This window comes from Caretta caretta, chromosome 12, assembly GCF_965140235.1.
Source record: "Caretta caretta isolate rCarCar2 chromosome 12, rCarCar1.hap1, whole genome shotgun sequence".
Taxonomy (NCBI): Eukaryota; Metazoa; Chordata; order Testudines; family Cheloniidae; genus Caretta; species Caretta caretta.
This window is the reverse complement of record NC_134217.1, coordinates 34,422,444-34,449,581: the sequence shown is the minus strand read 5'-3', so window position 1 is coordinate 34,449,581 and position 27,138 is coordinate 34,422,444. Positions and strand designations below refer to the sequence as shown.

Genomic DNA, 27,138 nt, shown 5'->3' with positions numbered 1-27,138 from the left:
TTCAGTCAACATAAAAGGATGTTATAGGGATTAGCATATTGAGGCTGGATGTGACGCAGTAGTAGTTCATTTGCTCCTCCAGCTATTTATCTGGTAACATTTACGTTTTACAATAAGTCTTGGTTATTATTTCTACTCTAGAATAATTTGTCACTAATAACAACCTTTTCCGGGGATTCAAGGGGGAAAACATCACTGGCTTTTTCAGTGCTGGAATGAAGTTGCCAGTTAAAATTACATCATAGCAATAGCAGAAATGGTTCTAACTCAACCGCTTCCAAAAGAAGAAGGGAGTCAGGATTGGAGCATGGATCCAGATCTGAATTTCAAGGCTGGGCTCTATTTCTGTAAGTGCTGAATCAAATTCTCAGAGGATTGAAATCCAGATAGGCATCTAAATTTTGTGACTTGGGAACCATCTGTTGTTAGTTGATATTGGGTTTATGGAAAGGAATAAAGGGATCTTTTTAAAATATATTATTATTATTATTATTATTATTATTAGATAAAAAGGATTTTGTGGTGGATGGATGTACAGCCTATGAGAGACATCTCAAAGGGCTTGCCCTTCATATTTAATATGAAGGTGACTGAATACATTTAAAAAAACCCAAACCAAACTTCTACCTACCAGATCTGTATATAAAATAACTTTCTTGTTTGTCTCAATCACTCACATCTGAGAACTCGACAGCTGCTATCTTCTCTTTGAAACAGCACTATGTTAAAGCACACTAGCGAACTTTTAGTGCACACCAGCAGGGTCTACATGGAACAATTTGTGTACTTTAGAAAACTCACATCCTTACTACACATTGCTGCACCATGTAGACATTAAGATATCAAATATTTATTGTGCCCATGTTCAAAAACCGCTTACCAAGTTATTGATTATTTTAAACAAACAAAGAAAAAGCTTAGCCATGGTGGATTTTTCACAATTAAACAAGACTTGTACTTAAAAAAATTCAAGTCTGCCCCAAAAGAAAAGAAATCTTCTGATGAGATCTGTTTAGTATCAGTGTGAGGAATAAGGGCAGGGAGGAGGATAAAATGCTGGAGGCTTCAGGGTTTTGCCACACCCATCCCAGAAAAGGAGCAGTGGAGAGGTCCTCCAAGCAGCCTAGACTGGTTGTGAGGAAGCACCCAGAGGGACCACTGGAACAGCCAATCAGGGAGCCGGGGGGGGGGGCATATAAAAGGAGCTGCAGAACAGAGCAGCAGTTAGTTGCTGCTTGGAGCTGGAGAAAAAAGGACTAGGTGTCTGGTTAGAAGAGCAGCAGGACCAAAGACAGTCTGCTGGCAGGGACCAAGGCAGCAAGAGGCTTCTGGCTGGCTGCTAAGACTGAGCCAAAGACAGTTTGCTAGCAGGGACCGGGGGAGTATTGAGGGAGCTCCTGGCTGGCTGCGGGGACTGACTAAGGACTAAGCCTGGGGAGGGCTGCAGGAAGATAGTATCTCCAGGAGGAATGCCTGGGGATATGGCCCCATACAAGGGCTGGACTACTTAAAAATCAAAGCCCAGGGAGGGCTAGAGAGACACTGACTATATACCCCAGAAGGGGTCTGTTCTGGTTAACATGAAGACAATGTGTGTGACTCAGCTGGAGGGCTGAGTCATTGAAAAAACTGCCTAAGAACCACCAAAAGGGGTCACCAGAACTGAAAGAACACAGACACACCAGACCAGAAGGGGGCGCTCACGAGAGGTGAGTGCTGACCCAGTTACAAGCCCATATTTCAGAAATGCCCATGTGCAAAATATGTCCAGGCGGTTATAACAAATGATGCCTAAATGACTCATTTGTATGTTCAATTATTGTTGCTGTATGAGCAATATTGCCAAATGGATATGCAAGTTATATGTGTGCAGTTCAGAAAATCTATGCATAAGAACTGCAGGGGTGTGACTGTGAGTGTGTGTGTGTCTACAGAGATACACAAAATAGGGTCTTGTTTTGAAAGATCTATACAAAAAAGCCACCAGCTACACATGGTCTTTGGGTACTGTAGATTGATTAAAGGAGTCCAAAGCTTTGTATGCATGTCAGTTTTTGGGTGCTATAGCCACAATTAAAAACAAAATCAGACACCAGATATCCCATCCTATACTCCTGAGGGAATGTACTATTCTCAAATAGAACTTCATGACTTGTCATGTGGACATCAATACTGGACAAGCACATTTGTTAGGTGACTGTTACTGTGAAGTTTGTGCCGAGGTTAAAAACATACCACTCTGATAAACCCGTTTTATCAGAACTGATCCCGTTCAAGTAAAAATCCAACACGCATCAAAATCATGCTCCTCTGTCCCAAAAGGAAAGAGAGAAATCACCTCTTTCTGTCTGGCTTCCATGCTCTTTAATTTTGTCCAGCATATATCTACCACTGTGATAGATGCTACAGAAAAACCGAAGAGAAATGGATGAATTACTTAATATCACAATTTGATGCTCTGTTTTGTCAAGACTTACCCTGCCCACGACTCTGGGGAATGGCGGTCTCTGATTTTCTGGAATTAATATTGCTGTTGCCACAATGGCCCTTTTTTGTCTTAGAATTCCAAGACTGCCATCTTCAATCTTAAAGATTTCCTTAAAAAAAAAAAAGAGGGAAGTAATTATCCAAGACCTCCAGGACAGCATGAATTTATTATCCCCATTGCATAGATCTTAATTTCTGACTAGAAAATTCCAGGTGCCAGGACCTTGCCAATACATCCTCTCAACCCTCATTAGCAGGAAGAGTATTGTTAGTTCAAGACTTGAACCAGTTTTGTGATTAATGATTATCTTTAAACTATTCAGTCTGATCTTCAGGATCATTCCATTTATGACGATGCCAATAATGATATATGCATGCACTGTTCATCTTGCATTCCTGTAGCCTAACTTTCAGCCTAAGTAGAAAAAATGGCCTAGCTTGAAAGCAACCACAGTAGCTCTATAAATCTCCACTTCTGACTGCGCTACCTTCCCATCTGATGAACCTGTTGAATCTTAAAAAACAGATGAGATCTGGCCAGCTAAGTGCTTGGGTAGGAGACCTGCAGGTAAACAAACATACTGGTGGAAGTGGTGTTGGTTAATTCTACCAGTATCACATTTCTATCCGAGTCAGGTAGAATCAATCCTCAAAACCTGGTGCTAAGCAATTTCCGTGTATTTAAGATGTTGGTTGGGGGGGAATCAGTTGTGAAAGTGAGGTAGGTTTTGATCATTTATGGTCATTAAAGATCTCATGACAGTTTTGCGTGATCACAGTAGCTATATCCATGGGAGAATCTAGGTAAATTTCAGCAGGGGTAATTACATTCTACATTCTCCCTCTCTTCTGGACCCAGACGGCTGTATACGGGTGTTGTTACAATAGCTGCTGCGTTATATCCCAGAGGTGGATGCATTTCAATGGTGGTTGATGCAACACCTTTGTCATTCTGTAAATGAGCTTTCTAAAAGGCACGATTTGTTTGTGTCAGGAAACAACCACGGGCTGTTCCTGCTGCTATTTTGCTAGTGCCTCCGGCTAATATACAGTCTGCAGTAACTGAAAACTGTTGCCTCAATTGGTTTTAGTATGAATTTTCAAAGTGGACAATGAACAGAAAGCAGGGGAAACTCAGGCCTGCAATAGTCAATTCCAATCCTGCTGAAGTCAAAGAGGAGGAAGAACTATCAAGAAAATCCGTTTTCAGCCTTCATTACTTTGAGGCCCACCCTAATAATATTTTCCCCTCCATCCCATGCACATTGCCACCTCTCTTTAGTCTTTCAATATGCAAGACACTTGGGTCCGTGTTTTTGTTTTGTCTTTCCATTTCTCTCCCAAATGAATTTTGCCTAATAAAAATTCATGAGAAAGTTGAAGACAAAAACATTGAAAGTGTCAAAATAAAAAAAGCTGAATTCTACCGAAAGGCAAATGTACAATACAGTAAGCTTTCAAATTCACTTCTGCTGTAAATACAGGCAGGAGTTTAGGTTGCCATATGTCTATGTGACGTGGTGGAGGAGCGTGACAAGGAATGAACGTTGAAATGTCCAAAATGAAAAGGTTCCTTTACTCAGCTTAGCACAAATAGAACTACAGTGATGACAACTTTGATCCATGCTGACTCCTGGTCTCACAAACCCCTCTGAGCTCATGAAGTGCTACATTACATTGAAGAATAATCTCCCAAAATGCCTTTGCAAATGAACAAGGCAACAGAAATTGATTCCTGCCTGTAGTATGGATCCCTGTGTTCAGTTCAGTGGGAGGCATTTCCAGATGCACACCACTCAAAGGCATGGTCTGCGTTCAGCAATAGCCAGGCAATATCTAGTACCAGATTTCCATATGTACTGCTGTATCACAGTGTCTTGTGTCTATTTTTGCTGCCAATACAAATTAGGACTAGCTCTATCTGGAACCCATTTCCATTAGTACTGGAAGACTTGAGTCATGAACAATTAATTCATACATTTTCCCACAATCAATCATCATTAAACTTTTTTCAGATTGTTCCCCTCTTGCAAAAAGCCAAAGATTATGCAACTGGTCACTATTCATTATCACAAAGTGTTGGAGGTGTCAAAGGAGGTAGGAAGACTAGAAGACCTTACCTCTGCATTATGAGCAAGATATTGGAACAATAAAGAATTCTTCCAGGGTTTTACAATGAGTCCAGTGCAGGGTGGGATGGGGCTTTGGTAGTTCAGTCAGAGATGTCTGTATACTCATATAAAGTAAATTTCATTCCTGTACAGATGACTGTGTAACACTTACATCTGATTAGTCACCACTAAAAAGTCAACATTCTCTTTCTTGTCACCTACTGAAATTAAAGGGATGCTTGCCCCTCTGCACAGGGGTACATTTCACCCACCACGCAGATATGACTAATTAAGCTAGTAGCCTATATACGTCACTATCAAGTTCACATAAACAAAATTGGAAAAAGAAAAGGGAAGCAGAAGAATTCTGGACTGGCCGCCATTAAGACATCAACATTTACCAATATATATATATATATATATATATATTGCACAGTTACCACATTACTTCCTTTTCTAAGTAAAAGGGGAAATTATGGTATGTCAGCTAACACTGTGCAGTAGCAGTTGGCAAATGCTGACTTGTTAATGGTGACCAACACAGAAGCCAGGATTTGGGAATTCTATGCTTACACACAGCCTGACCTAATGAAGTCACAGAAAAGATTTGCATTGACTTCAATGCATACTCAATCAGGCCTGTAGTTTGTATATGTAATCACAGTAGCTGGGTGCACCTTTTTCATTTCTTGGAGCATGGTGCAAAGATTATGAAATCATTTCAAATGGCACAAGTTATACCTTTTGATAATGTTGTAAGCTACTGTCTCAATATCACTTTAATATTATTATTGTATTATAATATTAGCATCTCTTGGAATGCTGTGCCCCACCCCCCAGAAAAGTTGTCTCAGCAATAGGATTTTGTTACAGAAATTATAGAAGCAAAACTCTGCCACTGATAACTGGTGAGTAGTTACCAATTAAACAATGGGACTCAAGCTTTCTTCATGCTGTTTGTGCAGAATGCATGGCTAGGATTGGGCCAGAGAGCTCTAGCAATCCAATTAAACTTAATAAAGGCAACGGAAAGATTCCCACAATATTAGTACAAAGGAGTTAATTACAGGTAGCTGTTGAAAGAGTTCAATCTCAGATCTGCCATCCTATTTAAAAGATGGGAATCTTAACTCCATTTATACTTTGTGTGGAAATTGTGTTACAAAGTTTTTCTTTATTATGTTTCTCCCTTTCAATAAACAAGGGAGTAGGAAGTGGAATGAGCATTATTTAATTTTAACTTTTTGACAGAAATATTTTGCCTCAGCACTTACAAGGATTCAGCTACTGTCTCCCTAGACAACGGAGAATCGGGCCGGCATCCAACTCTCACTTGACTATCTGACTCACCACTTCACCACAGGCTTTGCATCAGGCCTTTCACTTTACTGAGTGCCATTTTTAGATACAATACCAGTAATTTAATTTAATTTCCTAGTCCCATTACACAAGCATCAAGCCCGGACGAGGTTCATTTTTCTAATATTTAGGCATGTGCTAAAAAAAAAAAGACTAATCCAAATAACTGCAATGACCTTGAGTTGATAGAGGTCAAGTCTACGTAATCTAGGATGTTACACAGGTTCAGACTTCCCTAGTTCCCTCGAGAATTCTCAATTCAGCTTCCTCACCACCACCACCCTGTGGTACGAGTCTTTTTGAGGACTTAATACCTCTTGAAAATTTGAATAAATTGCCAAGCCACTTTCCAGTAACAGGCACCATTACTCTTGGCAGAGAAAACTTCATTAGAATTTGTCAGGGGAATAAGTTAGATGTCCGAACACTCATCAATTTGTCACAATAAGGGTTGGAAATATGACTGGAGTGGCAATCTGTAACCCATTATAGGTGACCAGGAAAGCAGTTGTGTTTCTTGTCATTTAGTTGTTTTTTATAAATTAGGTCTGATGGTGTAAGACGGGGTCAATAGCAGTTTCCATCACAAAAACACAAACAGAGTTAATTTACTTTTTAATGCAAGCAACCTGACCCCCTCCCTGAAATTGCAATTTAATATGGCATTCTCTTTCACTCCCACTGTTGTGTAACATGGCTGTGTGATGTAAAAGAGCAGCTGGAGGTGGCTGCATATCAGTGTTGGGAGATATAGTCTTCTCTATATCTATCCCTTATCTACTGTATTTCAGAGAGTGTGTTTGATTTATTTAATGTGTGTTATGTGCTGTAAGTGCAGATTATTATAATAATCATCACTACCTGGTGGTTACCATCAACAGTATTGAAAGTAAATTTTCTAAATGTTTGCCAAAGCATCAAAACACTGGCATTTATTATTAATACTCTGGAAAGACCCAACTGTATTCATGAGCTCTTCATAAGTAAGTTTAAGAACAGCTGTTTAAATAAATCATTAGATCAATTAATAAAATTAAGAATTTTAGAGGCCAGTGATACACAGACACCTACTTATAAATAGTCTCTCTCTTCATTCCCCGTAAATCCCACCATACAAATTGTACTGTATACTTTAAAAGCTTAAATCTAACTAGAATTCAGTATACTAAGGAGAATCATCTATCTTTGAACGTATGAGATTAAAAGTTTCTGAAGTATGCACAATGGGGCAGCATCTGGAAATTGTTAGCAGAAAAGTGGATTTAATTGCGTGGGTGTTTTTTACTATTATAATTGTTACATACATAGACAGACAGATCTTCAGATTACACAAGTTGATCGATTCATTGACTTCTCACCAATTCATGACATCTCTGACTGCAGATTTACTAACTGTTTATTTAATGAGGGGCTATCATTTTTTATCGGGTATTGGATTTTTTAGCCTTCCTGATGGGTAACATACATTTTGTTTTACATTATTACAATTCTATATTTTAGTACCCTTGTAAATAATAATTATTTTATAAATGCATTAAAAATAGCCAAAGGTACATCTTCCTATTTTTAAGCTGTATATATGAATACCCAAGACTATTCCAGAGAAAACCATTTCATTTCTGCATTGTAGAATTATTTGCTCTATGATTATCTTGGACTTATGCATTGTGAGGCATGATGTAAAAAAATCCTCTGTCTACATTCAAGTGTAACTTTAATGTATCTGAAAGCTCACCTTATTCTATGTCAGCAAAAAGTATTTCTAAGTCAAAGCTGATAATGACTGAATGCCATTAGCTTTCTCTTTCCGCACTCATTAACCATGGGAGTTACTTATTCTGGGACTAATCCAGAAATGACAAAGAAATGTTACTTTAAATTAACATTCTAGACTTTTCCCATCATTATTTACTGTAGTGGGTGTATTTTCATTTGAACCATATTGAATCACCCCTCTAGCAGGAATGCTCACATTGGCTGCACACTGCTCATTAAATATAATGAGGTATCCCTTCATGGATAAACAACTAATTAGGCTCTGGCTGAGTGCACATGTCAGATAACATTGCAAAATATGGGCTTTGGGAAACTACTGTTTTGACCTTATGTCTCAAGTTTCACCTGGACACATTACTAACTCGCATTACTCATCACTGTGGGAAAAAAATCTCCACTGGCATGAAGCAAACAGAAACAAGTTGCTTTTATAGCCGAAGGCAGGAGAACTCACCTCAATAGAGAGTATTGGTCTGATATCCTGGATAATACAATGCCACTAAAGATGCCCCAAAACCTTGAGATCCTCAGTGTGTTCAACCATATTGTAAAGAAACAGACTAATTTTCTTTATACTCACTGCCCTAATGCAATAAAATATAACAATGCACAGATCATGAAGGTACTGTGCCTAATACAATGGAGATTTTTCTCCCGCACAGTTTCTCTTTACCATGGTATCAAAAGATTGTGGGAGTTCTCAAACTGAAGTGTTTGGATCTGTAAGTAGCCCTAGAAAATGTGCATATAGTAATTTGTTTGCCCACTTTCTTATCATCAGATGGGGCTGTTTGACTAAACTTTTTTCCTGCAACCCAAAAATTACTAATAAAGGATTATTTCTTCTCCATTGGAACTCCCTCCATGATGGTGAAAAGTGACACTGAATGCATTTCAGGAGAACTCTTCTCATGCATCATCTTCTAAATCAATGTTTCTCAACCATTTTGATAGAGGGGACAGACTTTCAGCCTTTCTAAACAGTATCAGGGAGATCTCAGGTACCAGTTGTTGAGAAACACTCTTCTAAATTACTCAGTTATCTTTCTTTATATTTTCAGTTACCTATTTCAACAGAGCTGAACAGAAAATGTAAATTTGTCTTTTAGAACCATCTGCTTTTCTAAGTTTCTGCAATTATTTTTCAGACCTGTGTGTAGATTTCCCTAGGTTTGCCCAAGTCACTTCAAGTATGAAGGTAGTGTCATAGTTTGGGAGATTTATAAAATCAGATCTTTAATAGGTGTATTGATGGGTAAGAGTTTAAATTATGTCATGTCTGAAATCTGAAACTGCTGATATAAGTGAGTATATATAGTCTACTCCCAGCTGCCTATAATCTCAAAGGAAAATACCAGAGGCTAAATCGGAGACAGTGGGAAGTGTAGGGAGAAGAGGGCTCATTGACTTCCTATTTCATTTTTGTGCATTTTGAAATAATGATGTTAGTTTTGAGCCAGCAGTTTGTGTTTTAGTTTTTGTAATATTCACAAGAGGCACTGATTTCAATAGTGTAGCTGGAAAGGCTGTTCCCCCGATCCCAGCCCCCTTTCAGTCTGTTTGATATTTAAGATGGGCTCCCTTTGATGAAGTTTGGGAGAGTCACAGACATATGTAAGGAAAACATCCTACCTTCGAAGGAGATCTGAAACATTCTGAGGAAATTGTCCAGGCCACACTTGGGAAATGTACACCAAACCCCCCATTTTTGTTAATAATTCTTTACAAAAATCTACCCCACTGTTAAAAGAATAAAAGGCCCTTACACAATAGAGGAGTTTTAAAATGTGTAATATCTAAATATTTCCCATTAATTTCTAAGGTCCCTTGGTCCATCTTAAGGTGCCTAAATACTTTTAATGATTTGGCTCTAAGTGATTTGTCCAGGGTCACACAGGAAGCAATGTGCCAGAGCAAGTCATTGAACTAGGGTCTTTAAACCTGCACACCCCATCCACTGAGCCATTCTTCTTCTCTGAATACATTCTAAGGACTAAATCCTGCAGCTTCTGCTTAGCTCCAGGGAACCACTCATATTGTAAATCCCCCCATTTTAACTTTGGAAAAAGAGGGTGTTGCACAGAGAACTCCTCAGGTTCTTGTACACCAGGGAGCAACCTCTTTCCAGGGGAGAACTGGGGGTGGGGGGGGGGAGACAGGTCAGGGAAGTAGCGTACAGATATGTCCAATGTGTTCACAAACTGCACGGGAGTTGTAATAGCGGCCATGGGCAAGTTTGTCTGGTGTTCCATCCATGGGGAATAGGGACAATTCCTGATACAGAAAACTCTTTTCTATCTGAAAGACCATCTTACCTGGCATACTGTTCTATTTCCTTTTTTCATAGCATGTGTGGTCCTGCACGGCTTGTAAAGTAACTCTCCCTTTGCTGCAGGGAAGCTAGCATCATTTTTTATCCCTGATCCCTAACACATTGGATAGGTATGTGCTTTATTGCTCATCCACCATGGAACTCATTCCATTATGACTATGATGTGCAAAAGCAATTACACGGTATCCTAAAGCAAAAATACTGTACATAAAAATAATGTATATAGCTTAATGGATCTAGTGTGTGCAGCCCCAATCACATGTCTCTGTGCATACAGGTCGTCAGCAGTGCAAGTACCCTCTTTTCCCTCCATCCCGCAAAAGGCTCAACATCCCTCTTTCCCCAAACATGCCTGCCTTCCCCTCCCAACAAATCTTCAGTTTTTCCTCTTACTGCCCACGAGCCTCTCAACCTTCCCTTCCCTTTCCCTCCAACCCCTGAGCTCTTCACAAACATCCTTAGATCTCACCACTGTCCCCTCAAATACCCCCATCCTCCTTGCCATCCTTCCCCAAACTCTGCACCTCTCCTTACCCTCTCCCCATAAACACTGCCTCTACTCCTTCAGCTGAATTTCCCTTTTCCCACCCCCTTCTTCTTTTTCACGTGAAAGCACCACAATCCTCCCACCCTTAATCCCAGTCTTTTCTCCCTCTTCTAATATCCTTCTGGGACAGATATGGCAATTCCCTGCAATACCTTATTGCATTAAGTAATATGTATTATTGTGGGCTGGGACTGTATTTAAACGCTCTTTGGGGGAGATGTGATAGATGTGAGACCTGGGAGTTCAAAAGACTACCTTGAAAAGGTGCCAGACAAGTATGGACTTTTGGGACAACATGTGTTAAATGGATTTTCTGGGGCATTCCTGGGGAGAGGTTAACGCAAATTCCTTAACCCTGGTTATGCAAAATCCCAGCCTTTTGAAGCCACGGAGACAGTCATTATCTGTTGATTACCTACTACAGAAGGTCAAGATCAAAAGCCCAAATAGTGGCTGGGCTGCCCATTTTTCATTCTGGTTCTGGAACTAAAATGGATGAACTTGTAACCACTGGAAAAACCCAATTGTGGGTTTTGAAGGACTATAACCTAGTTTGGAGTTGGAGGAGACCTCTGTTCAGATTTGAGCATGCATATAGATTCTTTGATTGTTTTAATATGATTTCACTGGAATGCTTTTACTTTAAGAATAAATGTGCTTGCTTAGAAGGAGCCATGCGGTAACTTATCATTGCGGCAAGACACTGGTCATAGGCTTTTCAGAGAGCGAAAGCAAAGTGCAAGTGCTGGCCATTAGGCAGACTAGCTTGCTGGGGATATCACAGTGTAAGGCAGGGAGCTGTGTAGCCTTAAAACACAGTCAGGAGTGAGTGAGTTGCAGGTTGCCACCTAAAAGAGGTGATGGCTAAGAGCTGGAGCCAAAAGAGGGTGCCCTTGGTGGACCACAGACCAGGAATGCAGATTCAGTTGCCCAGAACCTGTTACACCCCCTTCATTTTGATCCTTCAAGGTCACTGTCACTCAATATTGTTCAGCAGCCAAGGTCACGCTAAACTGATGTCCTCTGCCCCCCAAAATGCCTACTTTTCTCTATCAATCACCTTGGCACATGCTTCCTTTGCCCATGAACATACCTTTTTGCTTTGCCTCTCCCCAGCTTCCCTATCTTCACCCTTCTTCTCTCTGTCTCCCCTTTTCACCTTCACTCCCCCAATGCCAGTATTGGCAACCCAAAAGTTCAAAAATCCTGGTGGATTCTGACTTCATGAGCCAGGACCAAGGGAGGAACTCTTCCAGAGCAGCCTTTCTGTAAGCCAGATAGAGAAATACCAGTGGGACCTCTCCTTTGGCTTTTAGCAGATAAATAGGAGCTGTTTCGTCACATCCCTCCACCTCTAACCCCGGTTTTCAAATTTGTTTATAAGATCCACTGGGAACTGGACTCAGCTCATGACACTGCTGCCATAAGCCACAGAATAGCCTTTATACAGATAACAACCTAGAGATCAGAGATGCGGGGCTTCATTCTGTTGTCCTGTACCTTGCGCAGCCATTCATGCCAGTGCAACAGTGTGTGTAAAACGCTACCCAGTCAGAATAGTAGCATTTCCAGTCCACTTTACACAGTGCAAATAGCTACATAGGCAAGGCAGCAGAGGAGCAGGCTCCTTGTACCCTATTTCCAAGCTTTGAAGTATCCAATCTCCCAATTCTGTCATTTTGAATTTGGAATTTGTGTGGCCTGTTTTAAAATACAACGCTAATGCATATGCTCTTTCAACTGAAAACAGTTTGGGGCACACAGATCTGATTTCCAAGCTTCCTTCTCCCATGTAATGGCTAACTAGGTACTCGTGTGCAAAATTTGCCAGTTATCCTACACCAAAAAGTGCATTGCACAAAGTGGAGAGGGAAGGTGGCTCTTTCTCGGGGCTGTAACAACGTGCTGCATTAGACTGCAGGGTGAGAATGCAGGGTAGATCTCACAGATTTGCTGTGGACTGCACAGCATGCCACAGAGAGAGGAGACTTGCCAGTACTCTTTACTATATAGGAATGACGTTCCAAAGAGTTTAAGTCCCCCCGCTATTACAGTTCTATGCTTTTCCTAAGCAGAGGCTGCCAGTACTAACAAGTGAAGTGGTGGTCTGTGATGAAGACAAAATGCCCAGTTAGAACCAGGCTGAGGCCAAATTCCTCCTTTTCCAAGCCAGATTTGAACTGGGGCCTAAAGAGCTGAAATGTTAGCATATAAATCTGCTTCACAATTTGGTCCTTATTTCTTCTACTCAGTCCAAATTAATTAACTGGCATTATCAACTTGATCCTAAGAGCTTAATTCAGTTGTGAGATACAAACAAGGATGAGTGTGGACAAGTACCCTGGGTACAGATTCCTACTACAGTCAGAATGATACTCAAACATGAAAATAATGGACCAATGATTTTCCATTGCCTTATACCAATGACTCAGCTGAAGGCAAAGGACTCACACTGATGTAATCATAGAAGATTAGGGTTGGAAGAGACCTCAGGAGGTCATCTAGTCCAACCCCCTGCTCAAAGCAGGACCAACCCCAACTAAATCATCCCAGACAGGGCTTTGCCCAGCCAGGCCATAAAAACCTCTAAGGATGGATATTCCACTACCTCCCTAGGTAACCCATTCCAGTGCTTCACCACCCTCCCAGTTAAATAGTTTTTCCTAATAACCCATTGGAACTTGAGACCATCACTCCTCCCACACTGCAACTTGAGACCATTGCTCCTTGTTCTGTATTCTGCCACCGCTGAGAACAGCCGAGCTCCATCCTCTTTCGAACCCCCTTCCCCTCAGGTAGTTGAAGGCTGCTATCAAATCCCCCCTCACTCTTCTCTTCTGAGGACTAAATAACCCCAGTTCCCTCAGCCTCTCCTCATAAGTCATGTATCCCAGCCCTCTAAACATTTTCGTTACCCTCTGCTGGACTCTCTCCATATTGTCCACATCCTTTCTGTAATGTGGGGCCCAAAACTGGATGCAATACTCCAGATGTGGCCTCACCAGTGCCCAATAGAGGGTAATAATCACTTCCCTCGATCTGCTGGCAATGTTTCTACTAAAGCAGCCCAATATGCCATTAGCCTTCTTGGCAACAAGGACACACTAATGGTAATGTAGATACTGGAGAATTAGGACTGCTCTGTTTATAATCCATTTACTAGACTACAGATGGAAAGCTCTCGAAGAGACTATCAAAAAGAGCCATGTAACTTTTCTGAATGCAAGAGTTTTTATGTGAATCCTAATTTAGGTAAGAGATGGTGAATATTCATATGTACAAAGCCAACTCTCAAATTACTGCCATTGTTGTACCTACGAGCACTTGATTCTATCCAAGATTACCATTAATTTATATTCAATTTTAACTTCCAAATCCAACTTTTTCTGTACCTATAATAGAAGTTAGTGTTGTTTGGAGCTAGTTCCACCTATTTTGGGTCAAATCTCACCCCCTTTGGAAGAATCTTCCCATACAGACATGGAAGATGCAGATGAGAATAACCAGCTTTTTCTAGAGGATGGGATCCCAGTCAATTCTTTATTAGATGTAGAATCCAGAAGGCCCCCTTACTTGCATACTGCAAATAAAGTATAATTTAGGGTATTCATAGTGTGGATCTGACACGATCAACAATCAGGATAAAATAATTGCCCTACTGGAACACATCAATGAACCATGTCATCTGGCTTCATGTTCCTGACAGTGGTTATCACTGAATGTCTCAGAAGATGGAAACCTAAATGTATGCACCTAATTGAGCTCGAGTTCCTGACTGTAGCTGAGTGATCTGTTACCATGAAACATGAGGTTTGATAGTAATCGTAATTTTAACACAGCTATCACAACATCATGCACAATTCTAACGGATGTGTGAAATCTGACCCATTGTCCTTAACATGCGACAGTCATGGTTACATAAAAACATTTCTTTTCTAATTTACATGTGTTGCCTTTTAAATGAGTGTCCTTCAAGAGCAAAATAGTCACCATCTGTACAACCCCTAAGCAGGCAGGCTTTGTGCAAATTAATTAAACTAGGGTAAGGTACATTGGGTTTCTGGTCAGTGGAATCATATAAGCCATGCTATTTAAAAGGAGGTAGGATTTTCAAAAGTGCTGAGCACCACATAATTCCTGCTCATTACAGTGGCTTGCTTGGAAAGGAAGGATGGTCCATTGGTTAGTGCACTAAGCTGGGACTTGGGAGAGCCAAGTTCAATTCTTTGCTCCACCAAAGGTTCCTGTATGACCTGGGGCAAGTCACTAAGTCTCTCTGTGCCTCAGTTTCCCATCTGTAAAATGGGGGTTGTGGTATCACAGGGGGGTTGTAAGGATAAATATGCTAATGATTATAAGGTGCTCACATACTTTGGTTCTGGGGGGCCAAATAAGTGGTACCCCATGAATAGATACATGCTCAGCAATTTTGAAAATAAGGCTATTTTATTTAGGGCCCAAATTAGGATTTAGGAAGTGAATTCACCCTTTACTGAGCATATGTCTTCACTGGGCTGTTCAAACATCTCCTAGATCATTTTTTCTTGAAAGGTAATAAGCAATTCAGGATCTATTAGTGTATATGAATAGTTTAAATTGTTCCTTCCAACGTGCATTACCTTTACCTTGTACTCATCTATGGCAAATTTCATCTGCTATCATGTTGCCCAATTACCTAGTTTTGTAGGTCCTTCCGGAGTAACACTCAGTCTTCCCTGGCCTTGATCCACCTAAATAATTGGGTGTCAGAGGATTCTGACACCTTGAAATGCGTGAAAAGGATTATCCTTCATCTGTGCAGTGTACAGTATTTCACAAAGAGAATCTGTATGAGGGCATCATGCAATGCTAGCAGGATATGCAATTCTTTTTAAAGAAAAGTGTGTGAGATTATGTTATAGGGTATGTAGCTCTTGTATGAAATAAATTTTATACTCAAACTGTTGTCCCAGTTATTAAAGATATTATTAAACCTGATGTCATTTTAAATCCTCATACTTGGAAACAACACTAGATTTTAGAGGTCTCTTCCCTAAATTTAGTTAGCTTACCCTACCCAGCATCCACAGGAGGCAAAGCAAATTTAAAGACAACCTGAGTAAGCATACAGATTTTAGAGCTCTTTAGGGTATGTCTACACTGCAATTAAAAGTGCATGGCTGGCCCATGCCCGCTGACTCAGGCTCGCGGGACTTGGGCTAAGGGGCTGTTCAATTGTGGTGTAGACGTTCAGGCTTGGGCTGGAGTCTGGGCTCTAGGATCCAGCAAGGTGGGAGGGTCTCAGAGCTCAGACTACAGCCCCCAAGTCCAAAAGTCTACCCTTCTGTAATGATGAGGATAAGAATTATTATGAATTAGCTGTGAGATTCACATGCTTATAAGAATGGCATATTAACAGTACCCTTATGTTTTTCTCTTCTTAATCTGCTTTGTGTCATATTCAACACAGTAGTAAAGAAGAACTCTGATATTGATTTGCACATCATCTTTTGCATTTCACTATGCTTCTCAGAAAGGAAGGGGTGTTGACAAGTTAATGAACTCCAGCTACTAACACATGGATAAGTCAAGGGATGGGTTTAGCACCTGTCTTGTTCTAATCATTTGAAGTCTTGCTTAGGTGAACCTTTCTTGATCACTACACGAAAACTGAAACAGTCTTCTTTTAGTAATCATGAGTGCCAACACTATCAGAACAAGTCACGTAATGTGTGGCTGCTTGTAGACCCCCTATTAGTCTAAATTAATCAGTTCTTGTACTCCTAAACCTTTACTTTTTTAACATATGGGATGTAATAATCTTTGCTAAAAAGTCACCGGGTCCTAAGTCTTCCAAAAATGTACTTTTCTAAGAGTTTACATAACTGTGTTGCTCCGTTTTCAAATGAAATTCCTTGTGCAAATAGCTGTTAATTTCCAATAGCATAGAACATGGTCAAGATAGCTGAACTACCTATTCATCAAATCCCTACTTAAACCCTTGTTTGGGAGCCTGCATAATACCAATGTACATTAACGTACCATCAATGAATATATTTTCTGGCTCAAAAGCCTCTTTGACCTCTGTCCTGTATGCATTTTATATCCACTTTATCAATTTTTATAAGACAGATACATGGACTAGGTCATCTCTCATCTTCTGCACTTAGCCATGATCGAGATCTATGGGCTACATTTGCTCAGCACAAAAGAGAAGGTGAAGGTGTCAGGAGCCAGTTCTTGTTCCTTGAGTCTTCAGAACAGCCTTGACCCCATGCAACTTGAAGCTGCTTCCAGAAAGGAAGAATGTGGTGGTAAATTGACCTATGACATGTCCCATCCCACCTCCAGTGCTGGAAAAAGAGGACAAAGGCACAAGGTCCAGCTATGGTGCAAATAACAGGCAAATCTCCTTTACCAAGAGAACTCTCTGCTGGGCATTTGCTCCTGGATCCCCAGTAGTACAGAGGAACTGTAACCCGGTGAGAAAATCTTGCCATCCATCTAAATCTTTGAATTAAGGAGCTGTCTTCAAAGTCTCTGCACTAGTTGAAGGGCCATGTTCCTTGGTGAGGAAGTACTAAGATACTACCTAACAGGGGCTATATAGGTGGTTAGAAGGACAGATTAGATATCTGGATGGGGGAACAGCTGTGGTGCCCTTAAAAGGACTGGAAGTTGGAACAGTAGTTTTCATACTTTCCATCACAATTTCTCCTTCCAGAAGTACAGGGTGGAGTCTGTAGTGGCATGCTGCCCTGAATTCCATATGCTATGCCTTGCCAGGCATTACTGTGGCAATGAGAATAAACTATTGTTTCTAAGGAATAAACCGATGCAATTCAGCCAACCAAGTGGCACAAACAAAAGTTTAAAAAATGTGTTTTGTAAGCTGTGCCTGCACTGTGTCAGGAACCTGTTATGCTGCGTTGCTGTGCTGACAACTCTGACATACAAAAACTTTGCTCTCTGTTCTGTGATCCTAATAGCAGGTACCGACGTTTCAGATTCACAGAGCTAGGTAAATGCTGCAAGCAGCAGTGGAAAACACACTACATATATATCTAAAGAACAATGACATGAAAAAATACCATTTACCAGAACGATAAACAGAAACGGCCTCTTCCTTTTCCAAAAGATGGGTAATTTATTTTCATATTCATAGGCCCATGATCCGCATGGGCAAATGAGATAGCAGGAGTGGGCGTCTTAGTTATTTTAGCCTGACAATATTTTCCTAATGATATTATTTGAATCAATAAGGAGAGAGGAAAAAAGGAATAGTTTAAATAAAATAAAGATTGATCTGAGCCTCCATCCAAAACTTGAACTTAACTTTGAACCTTTTTTAAAGAGGTCTGAAAAATGCCCAAGTAAATATGATGTGTTTTGTTTGTTAGTTAAACAGATTCCATTTCAGGACTAGGACTGGGAGTTAAAATGTCCACATACCATAGGAATTTTCTTCTCACCCGGTTTTCATTTGCATCACAATCAGCAGAGGCCTCCCAGGATGACCCATCTAAATAATCAGGCTCACCAGAGTTGGATTATTCAGATTAGGTTTGGACAAGCGTCCAGAAATTGCCAGCACTTTATTCAAAGTCAAACTCCATATGTTTCACCTAAAAAGTCCATTCTGTTTTTAGAGATATTACCAGTTCCAGTGATATTCACTATACTTACTACTAGAACCCTAACATTTCTAGAATTGGCATTTTAAAATGCATCTACTGCACCATGCAAGTGCACATAAATACAACAAAACAGGTTATTGGTATGACTCCACAGCACTATTAATCATCCCTATGGCGTAATATCTAACTTGTGGTGTTTGTGATTCAGAAAAGGGAAATGTTATCAAAAACTGACCTTTCATGTTTGTAATGGACAAAACAGCCTCTTAATTAGAGATCCAGAGGTCTGGGTTAACCCATTATTAAGACAGAGGCCAAATTCTGATCGAAGTTTGGGTTTCAAACAACTTCAAGATTTAAGGGTGTTTAGATCAGAAGTTTTGGTCCTCGCCTTTTTCTGCTTGTAACTACATTGCAAATTCCTAGTTTATTGCTAAACTGTACTCTTTATATTAGAAATTCAAATCAAAGTTACTTGGGCTAGGTAGGTGGCTCATCAGAAGCTGCACTCGAGAAGCTTTGGATGAATTCCTGTCACTGCTCATCATTTCAAGGCCCATAACCATGGTAGAAGCAGAGTTTCCAGAATGTAACAAGCTAATTAGTAAGGGCTACTCTTCAGACAGATTTCCCAGGGGAGGAAGGAGAGGGAGGGGTTGTTGTAGTAAAGCAAAAATTGCTGTAGAAAGATATCACTGAGAGAACTGGAATTAATAGGGAGAGAGAGACAGAAGAGGTGGGGAGTCAGGGGCTGGGAAAAGGGAGATACATGATGTAAAACTGAAGGAAAAGGATAAGAAGAAGGATTCTTGCAAGAAGTGTCCCCCTCTTTTTGTGTTTCTCTTTTCAATGTGTAGTATGAGTCACATAAAACTTCACAGAGATTATAATGCAATACCTTGGCACCAATCGCTCTTGTTTATGTGGCCATTAGTTCAAAGCCACAGACAAGCAATTTATTGGGTATGAAAAATGTCACCTATGGTACCCTAATTTGCATCTGAAAATTGATTTTTGTCACACTGGGATTTTAGGACAACCTCTTTTGGCAGCCAACACTGCCACAAAGCATAATAAAAATAATTATGTGGCCACAAAAGCATGTTAGGCTCACTGTAAATTTTAAGTCTCTAAAGGATTGTACTTGGCAAGGCATTATTGATGAGATTGTGAAAGAGTTACCTGCGGCAATCCTTCTTGATGATTTAATATTGACACCTAAATTTAAAGCATAACTGATGATTGCTAGCTAAGTGTATAACATCATAATGGTCCTTCATTATGCTTAGTCAAACACTCCTACACATGGTACTGGAATATTAGAAATGTCAGTCAAACCACCACTGGGATTTTTAAAAGTGATAATTGCTGAGCGACGTCGTATTTCGTGAAGATGATCACAGTTAAACCATGTCACCTATTAGCTTGGCAATTTTGCAATTATTAAATCCACCTGTTCGTTTTTCACTTGGTGGCATACTGGGCTCTTAGAATCTGCCAATTTCTATCCGCTCAGTCATGAGGCAGTTAATTTGTATGGGAAGATGTCATCTGCCACTGTGGTTCTGAATAATCCTATTAATGATCAAAATGCTAAGTTGCTCAAACACTTTCGTTAGTTATTTTGGCAAAACAGTTCCCCTGAGTAAGTTATATTTATACTCCAGAGGCTTCTAAAACTGAATTGACTATGTGTAATTATGCAGATGAGTTTCCTCCCTCAGAGAGATATTGTTTTAGAGCAGTATTCTTTATAAGAAAGTTCTTTTCCTACCATTGTATCTTTTTATCAGCCCAGAATAATCTACAGCCTCAGTTTCAGTGCGGGAGAGACTTTGCTCTCTATTGTGAATAAAATATTTAGTCTTGGCTCTGGATATTGTTTCTTCCATTAAAAAGTCAGGTACAGGATGGTGATTTAGAAAAATATATACCTTTCATGCTAAGTTTTGGAGGGTAGGTGTTTGTGGGAGAGGAAAAGGTAATATTGAGAATGAGTTAACAGATCCAGACAATATGATCTGACTCAAACCTTTCCTCAAAAAAATTAAAACAATTTTTTTTGTTATGAAAGTAACTTATAGAGGTCTATAGAGGTGCAGTTGGGGGTTTGTTTTAGACTTGTGGGGAGAATTTCTATGAGAGCAGAATTCATCTTTCTAATGAAGTTCATATTTAACATCTTGTCGCAGTGTAAAACTACTACAGCATTGTACTGCACTTGAGAAAATTGCTACAAGAGTGTTACAATATTTGAGGCTACTTGTGGGAAATACTGAAGTCATATCTTTTTAAAGGGCAGTTGCCTTCCATAGGATTTATTAGCTACATTCTTACATGCTAACCAAGAATTGTGTGTATGTATTTAGGTGTGAGCTGCTATGGTGCAGTCTGGTTCTTCTCTTTTCACATCCACTCAGCCCTGGTCTAGCTAGCAGAAGGATTTGACCCTGACGAAGAATTCCAGGAACATTTGGAAAATGTTTGGCCAGAATTTTAAGCAACTATTGTGCTTGGAGACATACCTATGAGGACTACCTGAAGAGTTTCTTTCCTCTTGAAAATTTCTATCAGTGTGCTATTGCACTGTACGTTTTTTTTATGTGGAATAATTGCTTTGCAACACACAAAGAAGCTGGACACCTGGTAGCTTCAGTTATCTGGGGATTCCTGAGTAGCATAGAGCTGGGATAGCTGGCTGAGCACTATGCTCATTTGCAGCCCTCAGTTTAGGAGTTGTGCCTGGAATGCTGTTATTCTCCAGCAACCCACAACTTGCCAAACAGCCTCCTGGGTGCTGGTGGAATTTAAAAACAGTACAGGTCTCAGTCTAAGTTACATCAGGCTGATCCAGCAATGAAAAGCTCTGGATAATTGGGGATGTAAATCACAGAAGATTAGGGTTGGAAGAGACCTCAGGAGGTCATCTAGCAGGACCAACCCCAACTAAATCATCCCAGAGAGGGCTTTGCCCAGCCAGGCCATAAAAACCTCTAAGGATGGATATTCCACCACCTCCCTAGGTAACCCATTCCAGTGCTTCACCACCCACCTCGTGAAATAGTTTTTCCTAATAACCCACTGGAACTTGAGACCATCGCTCCTCCCACACTGCAACTTGAGACCATTGATCCTTGTTCTGTATTCTGCCACCGCTGAGAACAGCCTAGCTCCATCCTCTTTCGAACCCCCCGCCCCAGGTAGTTGAAGGCTGCTATCAAACCCCCCCCCTCACTCTTCTCTTCTGAGGACTAAGTAACCCCAGTTCCCTCAGCCTCTCCTCATAAGTCATGTATCCCAGCCCCCTAAACATTTTCATTGCCCTCCACTGGCCTCTTTCCAAATTTTCCACATCCTTTCTGTAATGGGGGGCCCAAAACTGGATGCAGTACTCCACATGTGGCCTCACCAGTGCCAAATAGAGGGGAATAATCACTTCCCTTGATCTGCTGGCAGTGCTCCTACTAATGTAGCCTAATATGCCGTTAGCCTTCTTGGCCACAAGGACACACTGTTGACTGATATCCCGCTTCTCGTCCACTGTAATCCCTAGGTCCTTTTCTGGAGAACTGCCCCTTAGCCAGTTGGTTCCCAGCCTGTAGCAGTGCATGGGATTCTACCGTCCTAAGTGCAGGACTCTGTAAAGGTGGCTTAAAGACATTTTCCCTTCCACCCCTCCTCAGCTTGGCTGAGTCAAGCTTTGAGGCAACTGAGTATCGGACTCTGTTTCTATATTCTAGTATAGGACCCCAATCCTGGAAAGACATATGTATGCATTTAACTTTATACTCTGCAAGTAGCCCCATTAGCCATAAAACTTTGCTGGGTCAAGTCCTAAATAGTTAATAAAATAAAGCAAAGGTTACATATTCTTTGGGAGGAAGCCAGAAAATGTTTTTTAAAGTCATTTTTCAGCAGTGCATGTTTTTTTAACCTTTTCTCTTTTAAATTTATGGATTTTGTGGGCCTACATAGCTTTGGCTATGCTCTGAATGTATGTTTCCACAAGCAGCGCAGACCATGGTTTTAGATTTTACTCAGTATCATACTTTGTCCATATATGGCTCACTCTAGCTGAAAGAAGCAACATTTGCTAGTGGAACTCTATATTTAGTTTTGAATGATGATCTTGCATTTATAAATCATTGCCTCCAACAGAGGAGGAAATTATTTATAATCAATGCACAAACACTGAAGCAAATATGACTGCTCAGCTTTCCTAACAATGCTTATATCATTAAAAAAAAACACAATTGACAAAAATATTTTTCACACTGTCAACACAAACGAGAAAAGGACTCCATCTGGTTTCCAGTGCTAGGTCTACAATTGTATATAATCTATACTTCAGTATTGACCAAATCCATCTCATCTTACCTACATGACTAGTCCTATTGATTTGAGGGAAGGCCTTGTTAACATGACTAAGATGAGCAAGATTTTTTGTTGCTGCTCTTCCGGGCTTATTCAAAATTTCTAAATCCTGATCTGAACCACAACATTATATTTTAGAAACAAAATAACATTCTATTAACAGTGGAAGGCCAGGCCATCCTTTCACTGTAGAAAGCAATCAAGTAACCAGACCATGCCCAGTGCCATTAGCAGGATTGTAACATGCCCGGAACATACAGCTTATTCTTTCATAGCTTCATATTGCTGGGAGTGTTCTTTTCATCCAGAGAACCTTCCAAGGCCCATTTCCCCCACTACTTTTACATCATGTAATCCCACTTCTTTCCCCCTTTGTAAATTTAAGTCTCTGTTTTCCAGGAATTATGTCCTCCCTTCTCAAATCAATTGGATCATGGAGATGACCTTTTTGTTTTCACCTTCTTCTATAAAATATAATAAATCAAATATGTGCCAAAAGTAAACTAAGCTCAAATATTTACCAAAAGCAAATTCTTTAAATAGTGTAGTCTGTTTTAAATTTGCATTTCATCCTCTGTTGGTTATTTATACAAGCCATGCAAATCTTGATGCAGAAGTAATATCATGTAAATCACATAACTAACACAGGTGGATGTTTTCTAGGAATGGTCTGTGAACAATCTTCAGATCAAAAATTACTCAAAAAATTTCACACATAGCTGTGAATAATTTGTACAGTCACAAATGCCAAAGTCTGTTCACAGGCAGTTTGTGAACAGAAAGAAAGGCCAAATGTATCAAATATGCACTGCAAGTTATTTAACGGTCTCTGTTAAACAATCAAATGCATCTAGACTGAATTAAGACACCCTGCTACACTCAGATACTGTATTGCAGCCAAACTAGTCCTCTCTCAAATGCTCGAACAGTAGCAGCCGGTGTCACATGCACGACACTGATTGTTTTTATTAGATTTTGTCGCAATGAAACCTGTGAAACCAGGGCCAAATGAAGGATGCTAAAGGAATCTAAAATCAGAGTTGTGTTGCAATTGCTCATTTATAATTGTCAGTGTTCAGGGTAACTGCAACTGTCTCCCTCTCTCCATGGCCCATCAAACGCACCCAACTCTTAGCCTTCTGGTTTCTCGACTGTCACCTCTCTTGGGCACAGACTCACATCTCTCCCCCTTCAGAGAGGGGTATTTCCAAGCTGCATCGCTCCCTGCCTACACTGTGATACCCTGTAGCAAGTTTCACTTGGGGACCAGCAGACCTTGTGGGCAGGCTGCAGCTCATTCTCCTGGGGTCTTGGGATGGCCGTGCCAGGCAGTCTGAGGACGTGGCAGCAGAGTTACAATTCATTGTACCCCTGGTGCTCCCCAGGTTCTCTCAGGTGCACTGCTTCGGGTCCCTGTTATGGCCTCTGTCCTTCATGCCCTGGGAGATTTTGACAAAGGTTTTGGCATTTCGAAAACTGGAATGGAGTTCTGATAGCACGGATTCCTCTCCCCAAACAGCGATCAGATCCCGTACCTCCCGTTCGGTCCATGCTGGAGCTCTTTTGCGATTCTGGGACTCCATCATGGTCACCTGTGCTGATGAGCTCTGCATGGTCACCTGCAGCTTGCCACGCTGGCCAAACAGGAAATGAGATTCAAAAGTTCGCGGTTCTTTTCCTGTCTACCTGGCCAGTGCATCTGAGTTGAGAGCGCTGTCCAGAGCGGTAAGAATGGAGCACTCTGGGATAGCTCCCGGAGGCCAATACCATCGAATTGTGTCCACAGTATCCCAAATTCGAGCTGGCAACGTCGATTTAAGCGCTAATCCACTTGTTAGGGGTGGAGTAAGGAAATCGATTTTAAGAGCCCTTTAAGTCGAAATAAAGGGCTTCATTGTGTGGACGGGTGCAGGTTTAAATCGATTTAATGCTGCTAAATTCGACCTAAAGTCCTAGTGTAGACCAGGGCTAAGAGGCTTTATTGCGGTATAACATGCAAATATAGCCAAGCCCTCAGACAATCAGCTGGTGCTTCTGAGCTCACTTTCAGCATCCTGTTGTTCCCCCTTGTTAGGGAAAAGATGGGGGAAGAAAGGAGATCAGGCCTTACCCACCATCCAGACCCTTCCTCTGTAGGTGTCTGAGGCCCAGAAGCTACAGCCTGACTGCTTTCCTTCAGTCTCATCTCTCCCCCATCCTCTTCTGGACTATCAGAGTCCTCATTTTGGCAGGTCCTCCATTTGGAGCATGTTCTTCAGCTGCTGAGGGCCAGAGCCTTCTTGGCTCCATACTGTTTCTTCACTCCTTTAGACTTAGTGTTGGGTCTGTAAACGGTATCACATACACCCAAGCAAACCAGATGGTTTAATGGCCAGCTTTGCTGTCTCTCCAGATGCCATGCAGGGCTGCCAACACTCCCTTATTTTCTCCTCTCTCTACAACAAGATGGGGAGTTGCTGAGTGCTGCAATACCCCTGGCGTTCAGTAGGTGAGTACTGCTAATTATTATTAATAATAATAAACAACATCAGGAGAAGGGGTGGGGCAGGAGTGCTAAGAAAACAGTCTCATACTTTTTTAAAATTCAATGTTGGCAACCCTACTTTATTAAGCAAGCACATTTATTCTTCAGGTGAATACATTACTAATGGAAACATTAAAAAAACCTACACGGATACTATCCCCAACTCCAATCAGGGCTCTGGAAGGTGATAAGTCCTTCAAACCCTTCACAGGGCTTTTTCTGTGGTTACAAGTTCATAACTGCTTAAGCTCAGAACAAGAACCACCATGAATAGTTCATTCTTTCCTTTATACAGCTTGGGCCTTTGATCCTGTCATCATGTAACTGGCAATCAGCAAACAATGCTTCTCTTCTCAGGGCACAGCTTCAGAAGGTTGGGTCTTTGCACCACCAGAGAAAGGATTTTGCATTCCTCTCTCACCCAGGTACTTCCTAGGAAACCCACTTAACTTTTTTTTTTGTCCCAAAAGTTCATTCTTATCTGCCACATTGTTCAAAATAGTCCTTTGACACTCCTCACTCTTCCCAGGATTTGCTTTGGTCTCGTCTCTTCCCTAGAGAAGGTACATACAATTCCACAATACATAAATTGTGCATTTGTAATACAACAGATCCCAAAGACTTAAAAACTTAATTCACTAAGTTTTTTCAAGGGATGGCAGGAAATTGCCATGTCTGTCACAATGACTTTGTTAGTTCTCAACCATGTATTTTTGCTGGATCTGCCCTCTGCAGGGCCTCGCATGTCAGGTCCCTGTTTTCTAATCATATCTTCACTTTCCGTGTTCAATATAAAGAGCTGAACAGAACACAATGGGCTTTTTCATTTTCCACTGGCCCCAGAGTCTCCTGCCCCTTGCAAAATGCAACACGCTGTGTCGGAGCAGGGATGGCTCATGCTGAGTGCTGAAAGAACATGGAAGTTCAGATTGGGATTTCAGGCTGCTGCCTCAGCAGCATCCAGCTGAAGATCTCCTGAAGCTAATGGCATTAGAGGCCCTATGAAGGAAGCACTGGAAAGCTGGAGGCTTACACAGAGCCCCTTTCGGCACATATTAGCATTGGTGAGCGGGTGAATCCTGAGTCAGGGGGCTTTCCCAGTGCCTAAAGGTGAAGACTGAGCCTGCAATTAAGACACTGGACTGGGATTCAGGTGATGTGGATTCAAGTCCCAGCTCTACCACAGATCTTAGGAAAGTCAGTTCCCTATGTGTGAAACAGGGATAAACACCACTTACTCCCACCCCATGTGTGTGTGTTCTCTATATCGACTGTAAGCCCTTTGGAGCAGTGGTTGTCTTTTATTATGTGTTTGTACAATGCCAAGGGAGCCTCAACCTTGCTACTGTAACAATAAATATTAATGCTGAATGCTCCTGCTCTCTCCCTTGTAGTTTTCCTGTATTATTCTGGTCACCCCTTCCCTCCCTCTACACTGTGTTAATACTTACATAGCTCTGTGCATTTCATATGCAAGACCTTTATATACCCTCGAAAAATACCAATATTTATGTACAATTTATTATTTTATAAATGCATATCACATGGATTAACACTGTGTTTAGCAATGGCTTCCTACACAGTTACATATAATACTGAACGACATATTGTCTAGTGTCAAGAATAATTTTCCCCCTTGTTTTCCCATTCTACACTTTTAAAGACAAAGGCTTAATCAAGTCACTCATCCAAACCACAATCATCCTAAACACATTTTCAATTAATAAAATGACCCACAACGCAGCCTAATGCACTGAGTGCTCACTAAAAGAACAAGGTTTAATTACCAACAGCCAGTTTGATTCAAGTCCACCAAGTGATTAAAAAAGAAAAAGATAGACTGCCCCATATTTCTGGTTTGCGAGGCGGTGAAGTGATTTTGTCCCTGCAGTAAAATCAGCTCCTTCTGTACCCAACAGGAAAATTATAAGGCCACCTTTCCCACCTACACTACAGAGATACTTCCCATTAATTTTGTCCTAATGTAATTTAATATGATACTCTGAATCAAG

General features: G+C 40.9%; 1 protein-coding gene across 1 annotated transcript in view; it reads right to left on the bottom strand.

Moving 5' to 3' along the window:
- CDH13 (cadherin 13) overlaps positions 1-27,138 on the bottom strand; it is a 778,625-nt gene that overhangs the window by 470,522 nt on the left and 280,965 nt on the right. Inside the window, exon 4 of the mRNA XM_048817138.2 lies at positions 2,478-2,597. Coding sequence (XP_048673095.2) covers positions 2,478-2,597 — 120 coding nt within the window. The remainder of the gene's footprint in view (positions 1-2,477; positions 2,598-27,138) is intronic.